At 47.5% G+C, this 22144-nt stretch overlaps 1 protein-coding gene across 1 annotated transcript in view; it reads right to left on the bottom strand.

The window, feature by feature from the left end:
- Nucleotides 1-2193: 2193 nt before the first annotated feature.
- Nucleotides 2194-22144, bottom strand: part of LOC118771681 (cGMP-inhibited 3',5'-cyclic phosphodiesterase A-like) — a 43708-nt gene continuing 23757 nt past the window's right edge. The window contains exons 2-14 of the mRNA XM_036519689.1: nt 15349-15399; nt 11662-11922; nt 11141-11298; nt 8904-8977; nt 8590-8771; nt 8056-8193; nt 7341-7452; nt 6887-7000; nt 6026-6225; nt 5442-5645; nt 5119-5280; nt 2920-3214; nt 2194-2592 (exon numbers count right to left, since the gene is read on the bottom strand). Of these exons, the coding sequence (XP_036375582.1) occupies nt 2291-2592; nt 2920-3214; nt 5119-5280; nt 5442-5645; nt 6026-6225; nt 6887-7000; nt 7341-7452; nt 8056-8193; nt 8590-8771; nt 8904-8977; nt 11141-11298; nt 11662-11922; nt 15349-15399 (2253 nt within the window). The 3' untranslated portion in view covers nt 2194-2290. The remainder of the gene's footprint in view (nt 2593-2919; nt 3215-5118; nt 5281-5441; nt 5646-6025; nt 6226-6886; nt 7001-7340; nt 7453-8055; nt 8194-8589; nt 8772-8903; nt 8978-11140; nt 11299-11661; nt 11923-15348; nt 15400-22144) is intronic.

Here is a 22144-nt window from a genome sequence, read left to right as displayed (position 1 = left end):
ATTTGAATAATCTAAAAAACAATAGTGTTAAATTACCAAAAAAAAAAAAAAAACATGAAAACAACTTTTCCCGACCTGATATCCTGAGCAGAAGAGAAATTTTCAGATTATTGCTTTTACAGTGCAGGCTAGACCCCCCTCCAAAACACCTTTTCGCAGTGTATTCAGATTATATAACGCTGGGCCTTCGTACAGCGGGGGAGAACGGGAGGGATGTCAAGCTGAACGGATATGCCTGACTGCAACCTCCGAACACGGCCTGGTAATGAGGCCTCCTTTTCAAAGAGACAGCAAAAAGAGTGCAGCAAATATGAGCGCAGGTCAAAAAATGATTAGGTCTCCTGAGGTGGCTTTAAGGCCGGTGTTATTTGTCAGGCCGTTCAACCTGTGGCGCAATTATAACCGATCCGGGTCAGCGTGCATCAAAGCCATCCGTCATGGGCTGTGTGAGCATAACCACTTTCATGTGTGAACCCCCACTGGCCCCTCCGGAGAGACCCTCATTATCTCACATGTGCGCAGGGCCCGCCCTGCTAACCTTTTGATTGGATAAGATCGGCCATATCAGTGGTGCACCCACGGGCAAGATGGCATACTGTGGAGGTGGCTGACAGACATGCGGACCAATAAGGAGCTTGAGCACTCCCTGTGGAGTTGGGGGATGTACCAAGCAGCATCGCGGTAAGTGTGGAGAGATGAGCACGTCTCCAATCACAGGAACACCGGAACACCCCGCTCTTTTTTGGCCACTGGGGAACCCGCCCGTCTTCACTACGGCTTTAATTCAGCTGCTGCAAGAATAACATGACCTTGTGCTGCAGCATAGAGGTGCATACATATGCTAGCATACACACAGTGGACCATACATGCACACATCCTGGCCACCATGAGGAAAACCTCCTGCTGAATGAATGAGGACAAGTAATTTCACATCCTTGGTTACATCACTAAAGAAAGTCTATTTTTACAAAGTAACTGGTGACCTTTTGGAGGTATTGACAACCCTAAACCTAATTATTGCCGAGGGATACACCAGTCTGTTAAAACCACAATGCTGTGAACCAATCATGAACTATGGATTCTGACAATGGTGACCAATGGTGTGAGCTCTCTGGTCCTGCTCTGGGTCAGGTACATGGTGTGTTGATCTGTGACTTTGGTGAAGAGCCGTGCCCTTACAGAAGCATGTGTGGCAGTTAAAACATGACAATAAAATGCCTTGAAAATAAAAATGGAGCTGAAGTCATTAATTCATCCCTCAACAGCAAGCCGACGCTGTGAAACCAAGAATTCCCCTTTTTTTTGGCTTAGTCGCTATGAGAAAACATCCAGACATTTACAGAATACCACCGTCACTGAAAAACAAAAAATCACAGATGATAATGTCAGTAAAGAGAACGGTGAGAATATTGTGTTTTCCAGGGGAGACAAAGAGATGAAAGGAAGCTGCTAAGAGCTTGCCTGCGTGTCCTTGGAAACCAAGCAGGCGTAAAGTAGGGCAGAAGGAAACAGAAATGGAACCGTACAGCAAAGAGGGATGCAAACCTCACCAGTGAGGCTTTTTAAGCCCCGCACTGTTTCCCGCTCCTCCCACTCTTATTCACAGGTTAAAATGAATGGGACTGAAATGCACATCCTGCCTTCACAGATTGGAATCAATGGGACTGAAATAGGTGTTCTGCACTGACAGGCTGGAATGATCAGGACTGAAATAGACACTCTGCAGTCGCAGGCTGGAATGACCAGGACTGAAATAGACCCACTGCACTCACAGGTCGGCATGAATGGGACAGAAATACATATTTGTGCTCACGCTGCTGGAAATCTGTCAATGCCACTCAAATGTGTCGTTTCACTGCATAAAAAGTTTTTTTTTTTTTTAAATACTTTTTTTTTTCTTTATTAAAATATTTCTGTTAGAAAAGGAGCGGTCTGTAGAGCCCAGTGCAAACGCGCTGGTTTGGGATGGAGTTTGTTTCCTGGGCCGTGGTTACAGGGTGGAAGCGCTCCCAAAACAGCAGACTGATTTCTCTGAACCAGGACCTCATTAATATATGCATAATATATGCACAAAGTATGCATAAAATGATTTGACCCCACCCCACCCCAAACCCCACCCACTCTCCCACCCTGCTTCCTACAGGCACGTACTCCCCAAACGTCTACAGTGTTGTGTCTAAGTGATGTGCTGGCATAAAAATATCTGGAGTCTGTTTAAAAAAATTTGGAAAAAAAAAACAGTTAAACAGAAACGCCGTTCTGGCTTGGAGTCCCCATATACTCAGGAGCTTCACTCAGGGGGCACCTCTTCCTCGGCAGTTTCCGATGCCGGGACTTCTTCCTCTAGAGGATCCGTTTCCCCTTCCTCTGTTATTACTTCCTGTTCCTGGTCCTCTGCTGACTCCTCCCTTTTGCGCTCTGGCTCCTCCTCCTCATGGATTGGCTCAGAGGGGTTGGCGAGGTGTGCAGACTCCTCCTCTTCCTGTTTTTGAGCCTCCTCCGCAATCACCTTCTTCCACATGTCGTGGTTCTCCAGCAGGTGCTGAGTGATCTGGCAGAAAACTTTCCGCCTCTTCTTTGGGCTTCTCCTCTCTGTGTGACATCAGAGGGAAACAACAAGGACAACAGGGGAATTTAATCAATTACATCAATAAACCCAGTATAACTCCTATGGTTTCTTCTATCTGAAAGGGCTGCTATGGCCAAGATCTCAACAACTTTATGAAGACCTTACAAGAGCAGTCTTCAGGCAAATTGTGAGGTATGGAAGAGGTCTGGTTAAGCAAAAAAAAAAACAGTCCTATTGAGCTCAGAATCCAGCAGGACTGAACAGCTGACATGCTCCTAGCCTTAACGGAACATATGGCATGTGGTCTGAACACATAGCATGTTTGTGACAGTGGACCATAAAGCCCTTACGGGACGCCTCCGAGCCGGTGGATGCGTCTTCCTCCGCCATGTCTTCCTCCTCCTCCTCCTCCTCCTCCTCTTCCTCCTCTACAGTTTCATCCCTGCCTCCCCTCTCCTGCTCCGCTTCAGACCCCACCTCGGAGGGCTCCACCCAGCGGCCGGGCATGAGGGCGGCCGAGTCGTAGGAGCTGCAGAGCGGCCCCACGATGTGGGTGATGAAGGACTCCTGAAGCTTGGCCAGCTGCGGCGCCGAGCGGTCCATGAAGGGGCTGATGGGAAGGCCCAGGCTGGACTCCTCGTCCCCCTGCAACAGCACCCAGAACCCCCGCCCCACCCAGAAAACAGTTTGATTGGACACTCCTTGCATTTACAAATCTGCCCTGTAGGTGGCATGGAATATCCAATGTTATAGCTTTCCTGGGGCTCAATTTCGAACAGTTGCTGACTTTTTCCCAGTAAACTTCAAACAAATTTCTCTCTGAAATCAGTATTATAACAGAATAGATACCCAAACTGCCCCAGGTGCAGAGGCCTCCCATTACTACACAGTCTGAGGGATGTCTCCTGGCAAACTCAAAACCACATTGCCACGGACACGCCAGCAGCAGCAGCACAGATTGGCCTATTTCAACGAGCGGTTAACTCAGCGGCTGTGGCTAAACTGTTTGGTTTCGTACAACCCCAAGCGAGCGGCCGGCTACCAGCTACGACGGACTCCTCCTGATAATGTGTGCTTACATCCTGTTCTGAAAAAGGCACAGAGAACTGGGTCAAAAAAGCTCACGGCCACATTACGGGGATTATAGCTAGCTTAGCTAGCGAGGGCCTGCCACCGGAACACTGTGACTCAGAAAGGTCCTTTTGTTGGCCTGGTATGTGCAGCATTGTCTGACGGCGCGCGCAACCGCGGAGAATGAGGCCAGGGCGGGGTGAAACTGGACCGTAGCTGGCGGGAGGTCTGTCCTGTTGCCATGGAAACTAGCACAGGTGTTGTCAGCGTTCTGCCATATGAGGCGTCGCGTAAAGGCAGGCGTACTGACTGAAAGCATGAATGGATGAATCAATGAATGAGTGGAAGACCTTTGGGAATCTGTTACATCACAGAATGGCGCTATATATGTATATAAAATATAGAGATACATGTTTTTTGCTGCATTATAGAGAGAAAAGGGAGCAGCAGACGAACTTGATCCACAGGGCAGTACAGGTCAGTCCCTCCTAACAGTGCTCACTCTCACTGCAGCCCCCTTCCCCCGGTCCGCCAGGACGGACTGTATAATGCACTCAATATTTTCACACCGTTTTAACGGATGGGACACGCATCACAGCACTGCAGCTGTTGGCAGCCATACCCTATTTCTCCTTTTTTACTCAGCTAACTGTGCATACATTGTACAAATGCTTTACTATTCTCATTATTGCCTTGTCTTCCCAGAAGAGGACATCAACACACGTTAGGGAATGAGAGTGATAGGTCCCTGCAGAGCAAGGTGAGTGCAGCTTCCGCTCAAACCCTCTTTGTCTTTCCTTCTTGAGCCTTTCATCTCCGTGTCCCTCTCTGCAAACTGTCACGAGGTCTTCCTGCACACACACGTTCTGTCCAATCAGCATGTCTGTTTACGACATCCCCAGTGGTTGCCGGGCGTCCGTGCTTAACTGCCACTCTCAGCAACATGAAAAGCCCTCGGAACATCTGCTGACCATGAGGTCCCACTGGCCCTCCTCTCACATTCGCCCTTAAGCAAATCCTTCACCCAGATCTGAGGCCACAGCAAATGAGGCGCGAACATGCGCCAATCGATCAGTGTGGCTATGATGTCATGCACAGCTCTTCAATAAACTGACTGACAGCTGTGCTCACAGAGTGCCCATGCAAGTCTTTAATGCAAGGATTAAACAGCATAATTCAGTCTGTTCAACAAAGGTTAATTTAGTGCTGAACTCCTTGCAGAGACTGCTCATGATAAGCAGGGCTGGTAACCGTAAGGTTGCCTGTTCGATTCCCTACTGAGGCACTGCTGTTGTGCCCTTGGGCAAGGTAATTGCCTCAGTAAATATCCAGCTGTATGAATGGATAACATGTAGAAAACTTTCACCTATGCAAGTCGCTCTGGATATGAGCATCAAGCAAATGACAATAATGTAATGTAATGTAGCGTAATTCCCTGTGAGGACACTAAGCAGACACCAGGGGGCGTGGTGAGTCACCTGCTGGTAGAACTCATTGACGATGCCTTCGGTCCACTGCAGGTGCAGGTCCTTGCACTTGAGTGGTCCGTTGATGTCGGCCAGCTTGATGCACATCTGACACACCAGCAGCCGGTCGTTCTCATTGGACCAGTCAATGCCCGAGCCCACGTCATCACTCACCTGGCACAGGTGACATGGTTTTAAGGACTTGCTCATTGCTGTCACACACTGAACTTTAATAAACTGGTTAAGAGACAGCGTATGTCCATTCAAAGGTTCTGTAGCCTTGCCGTGAGACAGGAAACAGGATTTCTGTCCATTATAGGCATATGATGGGTTACCTTGGCGTTGAACTCGGCCAGGAAGTCAAAGTGCTTCTTCAGGTCGGTGGCGAGGATGGCCTCGATGACCAAGAATCGAAAGCGCTTGAACTCCAGGTGGTCAAGGTGGACCAGGAAGTTGTACTCGGGGCGGGACATGAAGAGGTTCCAGGCAGAGGCAGCGTGGTGGTTCTCCAGAACCGAGCGGTCATTATACAGCACTGCCTGCAGAGGGAGCCCCAGAGCAAATATGCAGTCACTCCACTGGAGAGTATTCATCAGACATCTATTCATAACTCCCCTTATTCTACAGTGTTATATCCTTTCCACAGGACTACAGCAGCTACTCCATATTCAAGAATACCTTGTGTTACCACTAGGGGAGACTCAAGCCACATAACTACAGCCCCGAACAAGAAGGTGATATATACATCACAGACTGACAAACGCATCATTGACAAAAGTATATATAGATGCTCTCTGTGACTGGTGACAAGCACGCTTAAAAATACTGGGAGTTTTCTGGCATGTGCTAAATCAAGTGGTTGGATTCCCACATTAATAACTTGTGACGTCATGACCGAGTGATATCATCAATGCGTCACCTGTGGCGCCCCGGTGGCCACCAGGAAGGCATTGGTCCTGCCGGGGTGGTCGTAGTCGTGCATGGCGGCCGCCACGTACAGCGCCATCAGCTCCAGGGCGGGGATGAGGCCTGACAGGCAGCTGTAGCCGTCCTCCGACGCCGCGTACGTCTTCGAAACCACAAAGCCCATGTGGCTGTGGGTGATGCCGCTGTCTGAGTCTGTCCAATGGCACAGCGGGGAAACAGAGTCAGGGAGGAGCCAGAGCAGTGGGCCACAGGCGAGCAACGCTACCCCCCTCCCTCCCTCGGTACCACCCCCTAATCCTCTTATACGCCCAGATCAAAGCTGGCCCACTGATTTCTCCTGCCTCTGAAGACTGCGAGGAAAATATGAGCACACATTTATTCTAATTACCAGTTCATCTGGCACTAACATCAAAGGATTTTTCAGGCACACACACCCACCCACACAGGCACGCATGCACACACGGGCACATGCACACATACTCACACACACATATGCACGCATGCATGAACACACGCACACATACATACCCTTAAACAGTTCCTGAGATTTTAAAGACAAGCAGAGACCACTGTCCACAGAGACTTCAGTGCACATTCTTGTACAGCTCAGAGCTGTTTATTTTTACTTTTTACTGACAGTGAAATGAACAAGGCAACGTCTGCACAATCACAGAAGCAGCACTGTATGTAAGTACCCGCTATCCAGAGAAAATATCTGAGCTCAAACGGCATGTGTGACTCCTGAATACTCAACCTATCATACATGTCGGTTCAATATAAACTCATTTATAAGCCACTCCTTGTACATCTTAGTGTAACATGCTGATAGATTTCCCTCATAGCCTTCACGTACCAGAGTCGCTGGTGGAGCCGTGGTCATTTACCAGGCTGGGCAGGCCTGGTACAGCTTGTGTTGTGAGGTACCAGACCGCGTGCAACACATCTGTAGCATGGATTCTGTTGTGGTCTGGACAGCAACAGATTCACGAGACCTGATTTAGTACCACACATCTCCACAAGAGGGCAGTGTAATCCATAGGACTACGGGCATTAAAAAAAATTAACGCGATTTGGGTAAGAAGCCTTATGGCTCCCTCTTGTGGTATATACAAGGTATTACTATAGAAGTATTTTTTACTGAACCATTTTTTTCTGCAGTAGAAATATTCCAACATCACACTCAGAAAGAGGAAGAGTGGGGGGGGGGGGGGGGAATGAAAGAAAATAAAAAGCAATAATGACAGCCCATTTCTACATGGTGTTATCTGTGACAGGACAACTCCAATGTCTCCTGGTCTCTTACTCACAGGGTATATCTCGGTAGCCATTCTCCAGCGCATGGAAGTAGTTCATGAACTCTCTGACCGGGATCTTAAAGGTCTCAAAGAGCCCCGTGTCTTCAAACAGCCTGTAGGTGACCTGAGAGACACAGACACCATTCCCATTTCATTCATAATGTTCCAGTATAAGACTGAGACGAGGAGACTTCCACATTTCACATTTACAATATTATCCATTTTTACAGGCCAGATATTTTACTGAAAAAATCCAAATTAAGCACAATGCACAGATAGACAGCACTGGCCTTGGATTTGAACTTTTAACGTGCAAAAGAGGAGGCCCTGGTCTCCTGCATCTGCCTGTGATCCTTTATGCATTTTTATTGTTTTTTGTATATGGTTTGGTTGTGAAGAGGGTGTGGGTTAAAATTATTGTTGCTGTCCATCATTTATGACATTAGCAGTAATGGAAAAAGAACAAACCCTTTGGTTTTGAAGCTACTTGATTTTCTCAATGTTTTCACTTAGCATTTAACCACAATAAGTAGACCATCACTGAAAAAAACTGCAAACTCATAAACTGGACACACTAACAATTATAAAAAACACTTCATGTCTATATATATATACAGGCACCGGGAGCTTCAGTTTGATGTGCAGTCTGTACCCTTATTCCGGGTCAGCGGTGTCCGCTCTGCGCTCTGATTGGACGGTTGGGTTTGCGCAGACGCAGCTGACTGACCTGGCTGAGGATGCAGCCTTTCTTGCCGTGGGTCTTCTCCACCAGGCTGAAGATGGGGAAGTTCCAGTTGTTGAGCTGGCTCATCAGGGGCTCTAACTCCTCCATCACCAGGGGCTCCGGGGCCAGCACGGACTCTTCCTGTGGGGCAGGAACCACATGGCTCCACTGTGAGCCACCAAGCACACCCAGCAGACTAAGCCCTTCCTCAGGGACTCCATACTCCTACCCCCAGGCTTTGAGGCCTGTAACCACCACAGAGCATACCTCTAGGACAGGCCTGGCTAACCACGTGGTGACACAGCAAGCCCTACCTGTGTTTGTATCAGAGTGTTCTTGTGTAGCTGTGTTTATATCAAAGAACTCCTCTGTAACTATGTCTACCAAAGAGCTGTTGGATAACCGTGTGTGGTGTTGTGTAGCTGTGATTGTTTCAAAACACTGTTGTGTAATTGTGTGTGTATCAGAGAGCTGTTGTGTTATTGCGTATATTGTAGAGCTGCCGTATATCACAAGGGCAGCAAGGCTGGTTTTTACCTCTGGGAGCATTAGTGGGTGCAGCATAACGCTTTCGGATGGGCATGTCCTGCACCCCTCTCGCAGGTCTGCGGCTTTCCTGGCGCTCTCCGCCTCGTCCTCGTTGGGCGCGATGTCACTGCTGTCACTGTTGTTGGTCTCGTACGTGCTGTCGTAGTCTGATGACACCGTCGCCGGGTCGTCTGGGAGGGACAGAGAGACGCCCACTGGTTTCTGATCCAGCCAAGCTCCGGGTGAATGGGGTTCAGCTGAGCTCCTGACTGAACCCCTGAGAGTTGAGAGTGTCAGGTGAGAATTACCTGCAGGAGGCTCACCTGTGCGGAGTGTCCTGTCCACTCCATCCATCGACCCCTCCCCGTGGCTTAGCTTATTGTATGGCCTTCCACAGCTGTGAAGACAGACAAGGGGTCAGGGGGTCAGGTGCATGTCGGTCTGCATGGTTGAAAGAGTTCAGTGCTTTCCACTATAATGGAAAAGCACACATTACATTACATTCATTTACCAGACACTCTTACCCAGAGTGACTTCCAGCACAATAGAACAGAAGTGTATCCATTCAAGCTGAATATGCAACAGTGTCAGACCAGGCTGACAACACTCCCAGACCAGTGAGTGTGAGCATAACACTATTCAAAGTTTACTTCGCGTGTGCTGGTGAGGTTCTGGCAGGCTTGCATGTATTTGGGAAGGTAAGACAGTCAAGCATTTTCTACAGAGCTGCACAGGATGAACACAGTTACTGAGGGGTAACCCCGTCGTCGCCTCCTGAATAGTGTCCAAGACACACACACACACACACACACACACACACACACACACACACGTGCACGTGCGCACGCACACACAGGAACGCACACCCAGATCCATTTTGGCATGCAGACATACGTACATACATGCAGGCCATTATCTGCAGCTCAGAAATCAGCCTCCTTACGTCTCTGCAGCTCGTCAGGAGCTCTCTGCTTTCACTAACCCTAATGCTCAGAGGCACGCAACGAGCCGTGATTGCTCTGTTACGCTTTTCCGTACCGATCCGCCGCAGCATTTGACATTAAGCGGTCCAGCGCGCTGACAGATACGCGCTCGTTCGCCGGCGCCAAATGAACACCCCCTACAGCCACGACAAACAACGAAATCCTCACTCTCTGCTTCCAGGAATCTGCGCTCACGGGGCACGTGTGGAGCAGATAAAACTGAGAGACGCAGTGGGACCAGAGGAGGGCCGCTGCTTTGCCTCTCTACCTCAGATGTGTTAGATAAAATGCCTGGCTTTATACTGCGTCACACATCATTATAACCGCCTCATACTGCACAGGAAAACTGATGCCACATGTCTTCCTAATGACCTGTTGAAAATATATACAGGTACAGTGCACGTTTTAAATGAAGATTTACAGTTATGTTATTCAATCAGGTACAGTTATATTAAATATGTTGAATTAAATCATTTTGACTGACTAATGTCTAATTTAAACAAAGTCCGGATGAAAAACAGCACTTCCTGACTTTCAGTTCCAGGTTTAAGGAAGTAAAAACGAAGCTGAAACAGCAGCTGTGAGCTGAGCAGCGTGAGGAGCTTCCTGGGTTGTTCTGTGTCTTTACTGGATTATTGAGGGCTGCAAGAACAAGGTCAGCAAAAATATAATGCCTACGTTCACCACCTGAGCGGAAGTCTCACACACACACACACACACACACACACACACACACACACAGTCACATATGAATACATGCACACACAACACACAATCACAGACACAGACACACGTGCACACGCACACATGCATGAAGACAACACACACAAACATATCCACACAAATGCACATACAGATACAAAAAGAGAAATACAGACATACCCTGCTGTTCTTAGATAAACACACACATACCCACACACTGGCTCCGAAACATGAAAGGCAAAAAACACAATGTTTTTGTACATAATGGTGGTAAAACCTGGGCCTAAGAGACTTTCTGCACACTATGGCCTTCATACAGTCCACACAAGGGCGCAGAGCCATATCAGTCTCTCTGAGGGATCACTCTAATGTGAGGAAAAAAGCCAACAGAGAAGCTAAAGATGCCCTTGCAGAGGCTAATTCAAGTCACTCAAAGGCAACTCCCCAAGGACCCATCACTCTGGGGGAAAGAATGCTGTTACTAAATGCCTATGACTCTGGCCTTGTATTTCACTCCGTTCCCCCATAAACGAGAGTGATTTGCAGCTATGATGTTTAAACAAGTTGACTGGAAACTGGACAGTAACTCAATCTGAGACTTGGCCAGCGCTCTGACCCCTCTGTGGAACGCTGGCCTCTGCCTCCACGCAAGCTGTTTCATTTCACCTTATCCTACTGATCTCCGGAGCCACCCCCCCCCCACACCCCCCTTTTCCCATGAGCCTCGGGGGTGTGGAGTGGTCAGCAGTGGCCCCTCGCTGCTCTCCGCTCCTGCGTTTCTCTTCACCGCTTGGCCTCGTCCGGGAGGAGGGGCTACCGTATGCGGCTCTATTCACTCGCATCGATACATGTCATGGCAGGGACTGTGCTGGTACCTGCAGGTGGCGCCCTCGTGTGGGGACTTCATGCTGGTGCTCCGGTCCCTCCGCATGGGGCCTGGCTCCAGGGTTGGGAGGCCCGTGGCCGAGGTGGTGGTGGTCCAGGTGGAGGAGATCCTGCGCAGAACCGCTGGGGGCAGGTTCCGCCTGAGACGCTGCACGCATATGCGCGCACACACACACACACACACACACACACACACACACACACAGACACAGACACAGACACAGACACAGACACAGACACACACACAGACACACACACACACACACACACACACACACACACACACACACTCTGTTACAACCAGTCTGAGGGCCCTTAGTGATGCCATAGGTTATTAATGACATCATTATTATTATTACATCATCATATTTACTTTTCAGAGGCCTTCATCCAGGGGAACTCATATCCCATAACATATATGGTTTATATGATCCTTTTAAACAGCGACAGATATTTATTGAAGCAATCACAGTCATCTCCAAAGCATTTCCCATGGTGCACTGGACCTCACCTTGGCAATGGCCAGCTTCTCGCCCCGGTCGAGGCCGTCCTCGGAGTCGGAGCAGGTGTAGGTGTCGCTGAAGGAGCCCAGCGTGTTGACGCGCGGCCGGTGCAGCGGCTGGAAGGTGAGCTGGGTGCTGAGCAGGTTGCTGACGGCGCGGAGCGAGCTGCAGGTGTTGGGGGGCAGGGCAGGATCCGCCAGCAGGTCTGTGATCAGCCCATGGGCCTCGCCCATCACCGCGATGTCCACCGCCACGCTGGTGCCCGACGACTGCGAGATTAAAGGGAGGGACACTGACTCAGTCTTCATTCAATTAACACCTAGCTTCATGTTGTTCTGACCTGATACAAAAGGGATGATGCTGCCCCCTGCAGGCTACTGTGTGCACATACAGAAAATATTAATGACACAGCTGGAGAGAAATGGATCGATAAAGATCGAGAGAGGGAGGGAAAGAGAAGCAGGGAGAGGGAGAGGGGGAGATTGAGAGGGAGACAGACTGAGAATGGGAGAGAGAGGGGAAGCAGAGTAAAGGACAGATACTGAGGGCAGTGGAGGAGAAACACAGCTGTGCACCCTGGGGTTTGGCCGGTTTCACTGGACTAGAGGATCTGCCCTGCAGGGCTACATACAGACCTAGATGACTCAGTCACGATAGAAATACTCACTGAGTTCTGAATGACACGTCAGTAAGGAAGGAATTTAAGGACACGCAGGAGCTAATGCGGATATGTGTAATGACCTGGAAACTATGACATCCTCAGTGTCAAAGGTCACCCACACCATGTGTAAAGGATGAAGCACGGCACATATTTTTGTGTAACGCAATCCTTCAGCCACTATTCCTCTGCTAAATGCACAACATCCTCTGAGCTTTAGGCTAGCACCCACAATCCCTCTGGGTGGGGGTTTGGGGGCCATGTCGCACATGCTCAATGACGACAGCAGACTCCAGCAGACAGCCGCTAAAGTGCTCCCGCACAGAGTCTCCTGTTCAAACAGTAATCGCTTACTGAACACATGATCGCACATTCGACCTCAGCGTACCCAGAAATGCTCCCATCTGCCAATGCCCCCCAGCGTGTTCCTGTTGTCTGGCTCTGTTCTGCTCAGCCATTGGTCTGTCCGTCGCAGGAAGAGAATGACGAATTTTCCTCCCGGCATTCTAGAAGGTGAGTCACTGCGACCAGAGACCGTTCATCATCAGGGGAGACTGCGAATGCTGTAAGCTCTCCCTGGTCCAGCTCAGTAGTCCCACTTGCTTTGTAAATTGTTGAATTTAAGCGTCCCGGTGATGGAATTTTAAGTTCAACAATGTAGGGACAGAAATTTCGAAGAGTGTGGAGTCCACCGTCTTCGGTTCATACCCAATATGGCTGTCTCAGACGAGCAAACCATGCAGATGTGTGTGGAGTTGTGTGTGGGCAATGCTTTGCACCTCGAGCCCCCCCCTCCACCCACCACCACCCACTAATGAAAGGACATTCACAGTGTCTTGGTCCAACAGCAAAACACATCAGCAACAACACACAGCCATTACTGCTGTGTGCATGACTGTAGTGGTGGCATTTCATATGGCCAACAGGCAATTTCAAGCCAAGAGCAATTATACACAATGCAATCAGAACTGCAACTCTGGTATTTCCTGAACCCAATAAAAGGAAAAAAAAACACCATGGCAGCCAATTTCTTGCTGACTGGTCACTGCTGGGACATTTTCTGTGTTGTAATTTAGGCAGCTGCTGTATAACTTCTTCATGGCTGTGCTGTAGGATAACAGAGTACTTCAGACGAAGAAAGAGAAAGCCTAGCACATTCAGCTTTCACGTTTGTTATAGTTTTAGTTTAGCTATTTATGAGGAGCTGATGTTGCTGAGGGAAGCGACGGGGCACAGGAAGCATAACTAAGTGTCGTACACGAGGAAGGTTAAGTGGCCTGAATCATCTCTCCTCTCCGCGTGGAAGTCTTCCTGTTTTACTGGACAGCTCCCTCTAAAATCCACTCAGCTCCAGCCAACCCCGCAAAGAGTGAAACAAACAAACCTCAAAGGCTAATATAAACACAGAACTCTTACCCGCGACTCAGATTTCATGAACGCTTTGAAAGGAGCTTGAAGGAAGAACCGAACAGATGCTCATCTAAAGGTTTCCTTGAAATGAGCGTTTCACAGAGTCCTGAATCACCTTCCTGAATCAAATCACAAGACCCATGTAACAGCAGGCAGAAAATGACTCCCGACCATGCTCCCGACAAACACCGGTACAAATCCAAGTACAAATACAATTACATACTGTATGTATAAATCCAAGTACATTTGCATACATACATAAAGCAGCAGTGTGGTGTAGTGGTAAGGAGCAGAGGTTGTAACCGAAAGGTTGTTGGTTCAATTCCTGGCTAGGGGACTGCGGTTGTACCCTTGGGCAAGGTGCTTAACCCACAGTAAATGTCCAGCTGTATAAATGGATAAAATTGGACCTGCCTGTATGTAAGTCACTCTGGATAAGAGTATCTGCTAAATGACAGTAATGTAAGGGAATGTAATTTCCTTGGATCTCCAATCAGTGTCATATACACATGAGCAAATCACAATACAATGCCACCTAGCACCTACTACTACTATGGTTTGAACCATCTGTTATATTTCCTTAAAAATCCCAGGTACATTACGAGGTGGGCGATGAGTTATAGCTGATGGATTACAGGTTGGGTGATGAGGTGCAGGTATATTATAGGAGATTATAGGGTGGGTTAAGAGCTGTAACAGGTGATGGATTACCAGGTGTGTGATGAGTTGTATTAGCTAATAGATGGTAATATTTTTTGTTAATTTCAGCGACTGTCAAACTTGCAATGATTTGTAAGTTGCAATAAAATCTCTTTCAAATCTCTTTTTCTCCTAACATTAAATCTGTCTTCACCCAAAATAGGTACTGGGAGCTGCCCGTTCTCAAGTGAAGTTCAAAAATACACTAGAGGTCCAAAAACAACATATTTTGAATAAACATTTGATTCATTCTTTAACTACATCTCTTTCCTTCTGTAATGTGCAGTGTTTGCCATAACCTGTAGAAATAAGACATTGCTAGGCTAATGATTCTGCTAACACATATCGTAAACAAATACAAATGCTCCAGAAAAGGCTGCAGGATTTATGCACTGAGTGAGCTGCTGTAGCAGGAGCAGCCAGGCCTGCTCTCACACTCAAGACATAAACCCAGGCAAAACATCTCCTGAAACATGACAAAAAGCCAGGACGAGCCTCAGATTCTTTAACGGTCTTAAAAAAGACGTTTACGAGATCCTTCTGACAGAACCCAGACACCTATCAAAACTTAACATTAAAGAATATGTCAAGAAGTCAGACCGGAGCAGGCAGTCCGTCAATCAAGACTGGCCCGCAATGGCAAATGTCTCCTTCACAACAGAGAGAGCTTTTCATCATAGCGCCAAAAATACGACAAAACATTGAGGACAGTAACAAACAGAATACTCAATGCCAGCCTCACTATGACACTGCTGGGTCAAAGGAGCTATCGGAGGGTGCTGGGGTGGGGTGTTTCTGAGGGTACCCCACACCACTGTGGGAACACCCCCGACTCATCTTTAAAGCACTGCCTGGCTTTAATGGTAAAGTTCAGCTGGAAGTCACAGTGGGGCGGACAGTGCAGTGGACAGTGCGCCAATGTGCCGACCTGGGAACCCCGAGGGCCTCGCTTGTGCTCCCATTCGGACTGAGGCAGCATCTGCGGGAAAGACACAAAAAAGAGAAAACACTCACATTAAATCCATCCCTCGTTAGGGGTCCGAAAATAACAAGCCCGTCACAGCGCTACGGAGCCAAAATTAAACAGCCGCAGGAGAATAAAAATATCAGTTTCTCAAACACTCGCGGGTTTGTTTTAGTCTCTTTTATCCACATTTTCCATTTCTGCGCAGTGATGCGAGCTCATAACTCTCCGGCGCAGTCAGGTTTAGTTTACACTGCCCTTTACTCAGATTAATGGGATCTACACAGATGAAAATTCTGAGAGCCGGGGAGCCGTGCTCCTGCGGCCTGAACCCAGGCGCAGAGACACAGAGCTCTGTTGCATGGTTGACCTCACTGTCATGACAGCCATTTTATGCATCTCATCATGATGGCCTCAGAGGTCACTCTGGATAAGCGCTTCTGGCAAATAAACACAAATCAATCAAACTAATTTATTGATGATTTAAGACATTGTTTGGTCTCCAGGTCACAAAACAAGGGGATCTGCCACAATTTTGAGTCGGTAAGAGACTTAGCTGCCATCTCAGAAATCTTTCCAGCGTCGACGTGACAGAGCAGCAGCATGGTGGTGATGTCACTACATCAATCGCAAAACTTTACTGACATTGCAAAAAGACATGCATTTAAACAGAAGAAACAGACATGTCTGCATCACTTTCCCACAGTGAACAGGAAATAAACAAGGAGGAATGTATTTTGAGAGGCGCATCTTCCCTTAGCCTTGTAGCTGTGCGGTGAAACAAGAAACCCACAGTATCATCCGCACAGGGTGCTGCTGCTACTCTCCAGCTCTTGGGGTCACTCTCTGACCGTGTCCCCCAGAAACAACCCTTCGGCTTACTATCGGGAGGGAAGGATAGCGTTACGACGTGACTCACTGTTTAAAATTACAGAGGGAGTGACATACAAGTATAACTTACCCCTAATAAAACAGAGCATCAGTCTTGATCAAATCGCAAATCTCAGTTTCAGACCGAGCAGCCTTGCAGCTCACAGATCCCCTGCGCAGTCCCATCACCCCATCCTGATGGGCTCCATTACGGCTCTAATGCACTTTTAACAAGGTAAAGCTAAGGGAGCATATGACACTGCAGAGGGCTAATGTAGCTCTGCATAAGATAACTATTCACTCATAGCGAGCACAGCATACATTTTATAGAGAAAAAAATTTATTTCCATATGCTGCTGGTACTTTAACTATGTACTTAACTTTGTACTAAGCTTCAATAGGCTTAGATTAATTTTGCTTCAGACTTTTGGTTTGAAAATAAAAAAATCACTGTTTCCAGTACTCTGTCTGTTTGGTTCCCCTCCTTTTTGCATTCTGCATTGTTAGTGCAATTCTAACAGTCAAAGGTCAAAGGTCAAATCTAAGACTTTTGAATCAACTCTACCCCAAAGTGTATTTTGTTCTGTTTAATTAATAAGGTCATGTGCAGTAATTAAGATTATTTTTAGACTGGAGTGTTCCTTCTGTCAAAAGTTTGTGTAATGTAATACCAGCTGTGACCTGCAGAGGGGGGTGTTCCAAAGACCCGTGCGTCTCGGGTGCAGCGGAGCTGCGGTTACAGCAGAATTGTGGTGTGGGTGACTGTTTGATGGGCTGAAGTGACCACTGGTAACCATTTGTATTGCTGATACATTTCACTGGATGTACCAGCCCTTTTGCCACCATATCTGGCTTTTTGGCTCTGTCTAATGTGGTTTACATGGCAGTGGGGAAAGAAAGAGAGACTTTAACTAATCATGACCAATAAGCTCCTAATGATGAGAGACTGAAGCTTCGTGAACCCTGCAAGTAGATAGAGCTACAATGCCATTACACTACAGTACATAATACTGTACTATAGTACAGTTGCTCAGCCATGCATACGTTATCTCAGTATAGAGTACGGTCATCATCTGACATGTTGGAAGGCAGGCTGAGGAAGGGGGTTTGTTTTTTTCAGTTCCTGTAGTACAGCTTTTGGGCCTGTGAGGATTAGCACAGCTGCAGCAGAACCCTCCTGAAATACCCAATAATTCATGACGTTTTCATCTGTTACAGAGTGGCCATTTGTGGGTATGAATCATCCATGTGCAACTACGCAATCTCATTCAGGAGTACTGTACTGAGTACTGTGCATGGACAATAGCCATGGTAAAACTTCAGATCTGCAAACAAGGTCATTCAAGCCAAACAGGTTAAAAAAATGCTCAACATTACTACTCTTAAATTTGGCTGACAGTGGTGGAATAATTCAAGTTAAAAAAAGAAAGAGAAACCAGATAACTCTATTTAAACTCACATCTGTGAGGAAACGCAACTGCTTGGACACACATTACTCTTCATCTTTGTATTCATTCTGTGGTCAGAACGAGATAAACTGCGATTTTGGACAGAGTGGAGCACTTCATTACTAATAAAATGACACAGACCATAATTAATGATATGTGGAGGATGAATCTACACTGTGAAAGAGGTCTGAGGAGCATTGTCCGCAGAACTGAAAAATGAACCAATTTAAAATGTGCCCGTCATTTTCATAACGTTCACCAGGCGGGCGGTTATTTTAATAGATGGAACACAAGCTGTTATTTATGAACACACTGTACAGGGCTGCCTTCACAGCACGCATTAAAAGAAGGATGTTCAGCCTCTTGCCGGAATAATCTTTACAATAACACAGGTTAAAAAATGACCCTCACTATTTCAGAGAGGCTACAGCTGGACTGTGTGTACTATATGCACCTGCCAGTCTGCACAGATCTGATACAGATGCATGTTTTCATAGCCAGGCTACAATGGAAAAACCTGTAAACTTTTTACGACCAAAGGTACAGCTTAAAAGCCCTGCGTGAGAATGTGAAATTTACTGATTTTATGATTTAAGGTGTTATTTTGATGACTGATGTGAAATTTACGGATGATTGCTTTTTATTTCTCAGGCATGAGGCAATGATTTTGTTGACTTTCGCTTTCATCTCATTTGGTATCTAGCACAATGGTATGCCTATTTCCAAGCAGAAGCTAGTGAAACACAACTCCCCAGTATTTCAACATAATACACAACATTAACATTAACAATACAGCAATATAATGTATAATGGCCCATTTACTACATAGTAGATGGCCATAACCATAGACAAAATTATCTAGCATATGGCTTTCTTCTACCCTTTGTAGATCACAATCCTTCCTACAAAATCTACAGATTTGTGACCACATGGGATCGATCAGGGGATCTAGACAGAAGTCTGGACATATATGAGTGTACATGAGGATACTGAATGTGCAAATGAGCATACTTTTTAGCTCATAACCAGCCAATTTAAGACTTTTCCTACCGTTATGTTATATGCCTAAAGGCGGGTGTGACCAGACCAGTTAGCCTGGTAGTCTATTGTTAACTGACAACATCCTGCAATTCCAGTGCCACCTGCATGACTTAACCACAGTGACCCAGACATCAGAGTTCTTACTGACTCTACTCCTCCAGCTTCCTGGAAATGTAACTAAACGTGTCATGCAATTTTTCACCTGTGCGAAGCTTGGCCGAAAAGACAAAAGTTCACCTTCATATGGAAGCATGCGGTTGCTTTCAGTGCCCGGCTTCCACATATATACTGATGCAATATTTTGGCAATATTTTTTTGCCAAAATACTGCATGGGGTCTACATCACTGTCATCTTGTCCCAGATATTGTACCAGCTGGACAGCCCAGAGACCCAGAGAGCTGGGTGACAATACCAGCCCTGCCACGCCGGTATGAGTTAGGCTACGCCCACCTGGACACCCCTACACCTATAGCAGAGCTGCAAACTGCGGCTTGCAGCGCTCAGGGGCTGAAACAGGAGTTGGCTCCCTGAAGAGTGGAGCTCTCTCCAAAAGCCATTAGGGTATAATAGCCCATTCATACCTCTGCAGGAGGCTGGAGAGCAGAGCAGCTTTCAGGCACAAACAGGGAACAAAGTAGTCATTTTCGCACCGCTTACGAGGCCAACGGACAGTTTGCAGGTACCAGCCGACTCTGGCTTTGTGCTGTACTGGACTTTACTGGTGTTACCATGAAAAACTGCTGTTCTCAGACAATTCACTTTACCAAACAACAGTTCTGTTATCAACAGCATCTGTTATCCTCATTTTCAAGAATTCTGTAACAGAAAATGGCGTGCAAAGAGATTATAAGCTGTTAAAGTGACGTTACGTCGTCTTAAGTCAAAGAGAGTGTTGGTGACACCAACAGTGGTTAACATCAGTTAAAAGGGAGGTTGGGTCCTTTTCACACTGGAACTCAGAGTGAAGCAGGAAAGCACAGCAACAGAGGCGTGTTTATTGAGTGCTCCCTTTACATGATTTTGTGCTGTTGTTCTGTAGTCTACGCAGGCTGCTCCTGGCGAATCTCTGCCCTCACCGCCAGTCTGAAACAGCAGGCACGCGGGTCATTTCAAGAGCGTTACATGACAGTGAACAGACGTCAATTCCCTTTGTCAAAAGTTTCCAACTTGGCGCCCAAAATGGCCGCCGCTGACAACTTATGAAGGAGCTCCACATCATGAAACAATATTCCTTGTTTTCTATTGGCCGCCGTCATGTAAGTTGTGAGAGTCCTCGCATTCCTGTGCGTTTATGGCTCCCTCTCAGCCGTGGGTGTTACGGGTCCACTGTAACTGTAAAGTGTTTTATGACGGTGGACGTCTGGCTGCGGCAATATTTCTTTCTAATGCCGCTTTTTACGGTACATGAACGGCCCCATAATTTTTTTTTTTTTTTTCTGACGCAAGAACCTACGAGGAAATTTCGGTTCTCAGAGGGGACTGAGATTGCCCGCGCTCTCTTCCTGGTCAGGAAACCTGACGGGTACGTTTCGGAGGAGGTCGCATGCTGCCCCTCGCACCTGGGGCACAACTCTTCAGCGCACAGCGTGCTGATGTGACGGGGGAGTTGTGCAGGTGGGGGGGGTGGAGGTCGTGTGATAGCTGCTCGTGCATGGATATGTGGAAATCCTGACGAAACGTACAGCGCTCTACAAAGGCTCCTCTCCCGACGGAACGGCGTGAACCTCGACAGCGCGGGAGAGAAATACGCACGCTTTCGAAATAAACAGATAAATTTAAGCCGGCACCACAGGGTGCCGCCAGCCTCTCAAGGAGATCTGCGCAGGACTGAGCGCTGTTTGGCAGCTGCTGCAGCAGAACTCTGATATACAGCATGTGTTTAGCCCACTGTGCTGTAAATCTAAACCCCCCCCCCCCCCCCCCCACTCCCCCCCCACTCCTGAACTTGCCTGCTCTCCTCAGAAAAAGCTTAGGGCCCTTCTCTCAGCAGCGATGAGCAGATCATTGAAAACGCTCTCTCACTTTCATTTGACGTTTTCTGGAAAAAAGGACCCTGGATATGTGAATGTATTTGAACACATCTGACACACTGTTTACCCACAATCACACAGTTCACTTCCCCTTTCCTCCACCCTACGGCCCCCGCACGCTTCCCCTTTCTGTGAAAGGTCACCTTGTGTTTAGTTCAGTAAACGCTCCGCTTTGCGTAACCCTCAGTCGAGCTCAGCAGCCTTCCTGCACAACACGATCAATAACTGACAATGGGGGGACGTTAATGATTACAGAGACACGTAACGTGTAGAGGTCCACAAAACCTCAGGAAGCATGCACAATCAAGGCAAAGCAGTTTCAAACCAGAGACTCAAAGCTGTGACTCACCAATGACCAATCACTACAAGGACATCTGTGTTACACGGGCATGCCCTTTATATTCCCTTACAAGTTTTAACAATTTCAACGCTCCAGTAATTTCAGTTTTACTGGGGCAGTGTGGCTCACGTGTAGATCACTGTTTTCCCACCCCTCTGACACCTACAGGGCTTTAAATGTACTGGTTACCCACTGTAACTTACGAGTCCAAATGCACACTGAATTTATCTCAGGTTTCTGACTTTTGAACCCAGGGAGGGTGTTTGGTTGGTCATCACAAAGCACACCTGACAGGTGGGCTTTGCTATGCAGATTTAAAAATGCTTGGTTTGTCAACCCAAACACCCCCATCAATCAGTTCAGTGCAATGGAAGATCATACAAAAGGGACTGCCTTTAAGTTACATGCTCTCTCAGCGCATGCTGTGTCAGAAAGACAGAGCATGCATGTGGATTCTTAGAAAAATAGACCCCTCTGGGCCAGTTCTGATGGAGAGCACCCCCCCCCCCCCCCCATTCACCCCAAAGTGACCCCCGTCTGGAATCATTTGCAAAGGCACTGAGCTCTCCCTATGCTCTTCCTTGCAGGAGACTCTAAAAAACAGATGCTCAAGTGAAAAGGACGACTGAACAGCCACTGACTGGAGTAACTCAGCCACAACTCGATCAACAGTCAGTCCACACCTATATGACACTGCACTGCAGCACTGTCACCAAGAAACTCTACCGTCTCATTTGACAGCAGACAGAGCAAGACAGTACAGGTGATGCCTGTAATATCTGCGTATTTGGCTGTGTTTCACCTTGTCCCTTCAGAAAGTCCCACTGATGACCTCACAGCAGCTGTCACCTCATTCAGAACAGCAGCAGCACACAGCAGTTTCCCTGCCTGGGAAAGAACAGTTGCACTTTCATCAAAGGAGGAGCTCCATGAACAAAGGCAATAAAAGCTCACAGATGAACTACGTATATGGGACTGGATGTGGTTTGAAGGACAAAACCAGAGGCCACTCTACAGCACAGAAGCACAA

The sequence above is a fragment of the Megalops cyprinoides genome, chromosome 25 (genome assembly GCF_013368585.1).
Source record: "Megalops cyprinoides isolate fMegCyp1 chromosome 25, fMegCyp1.pri, whole genome shotgun sequence".
NCBI lineage: Eukaryota > Metazoa > Chordata > Actinopteri > Elopiformes > Megalopidae > Megalops > Megalops cyprinoides.
The sequence above is the reverse complement of the archived record's forward strand: the minus strand, read 5'-3'. Positions and strand labels throughout refer to the sequence as shown.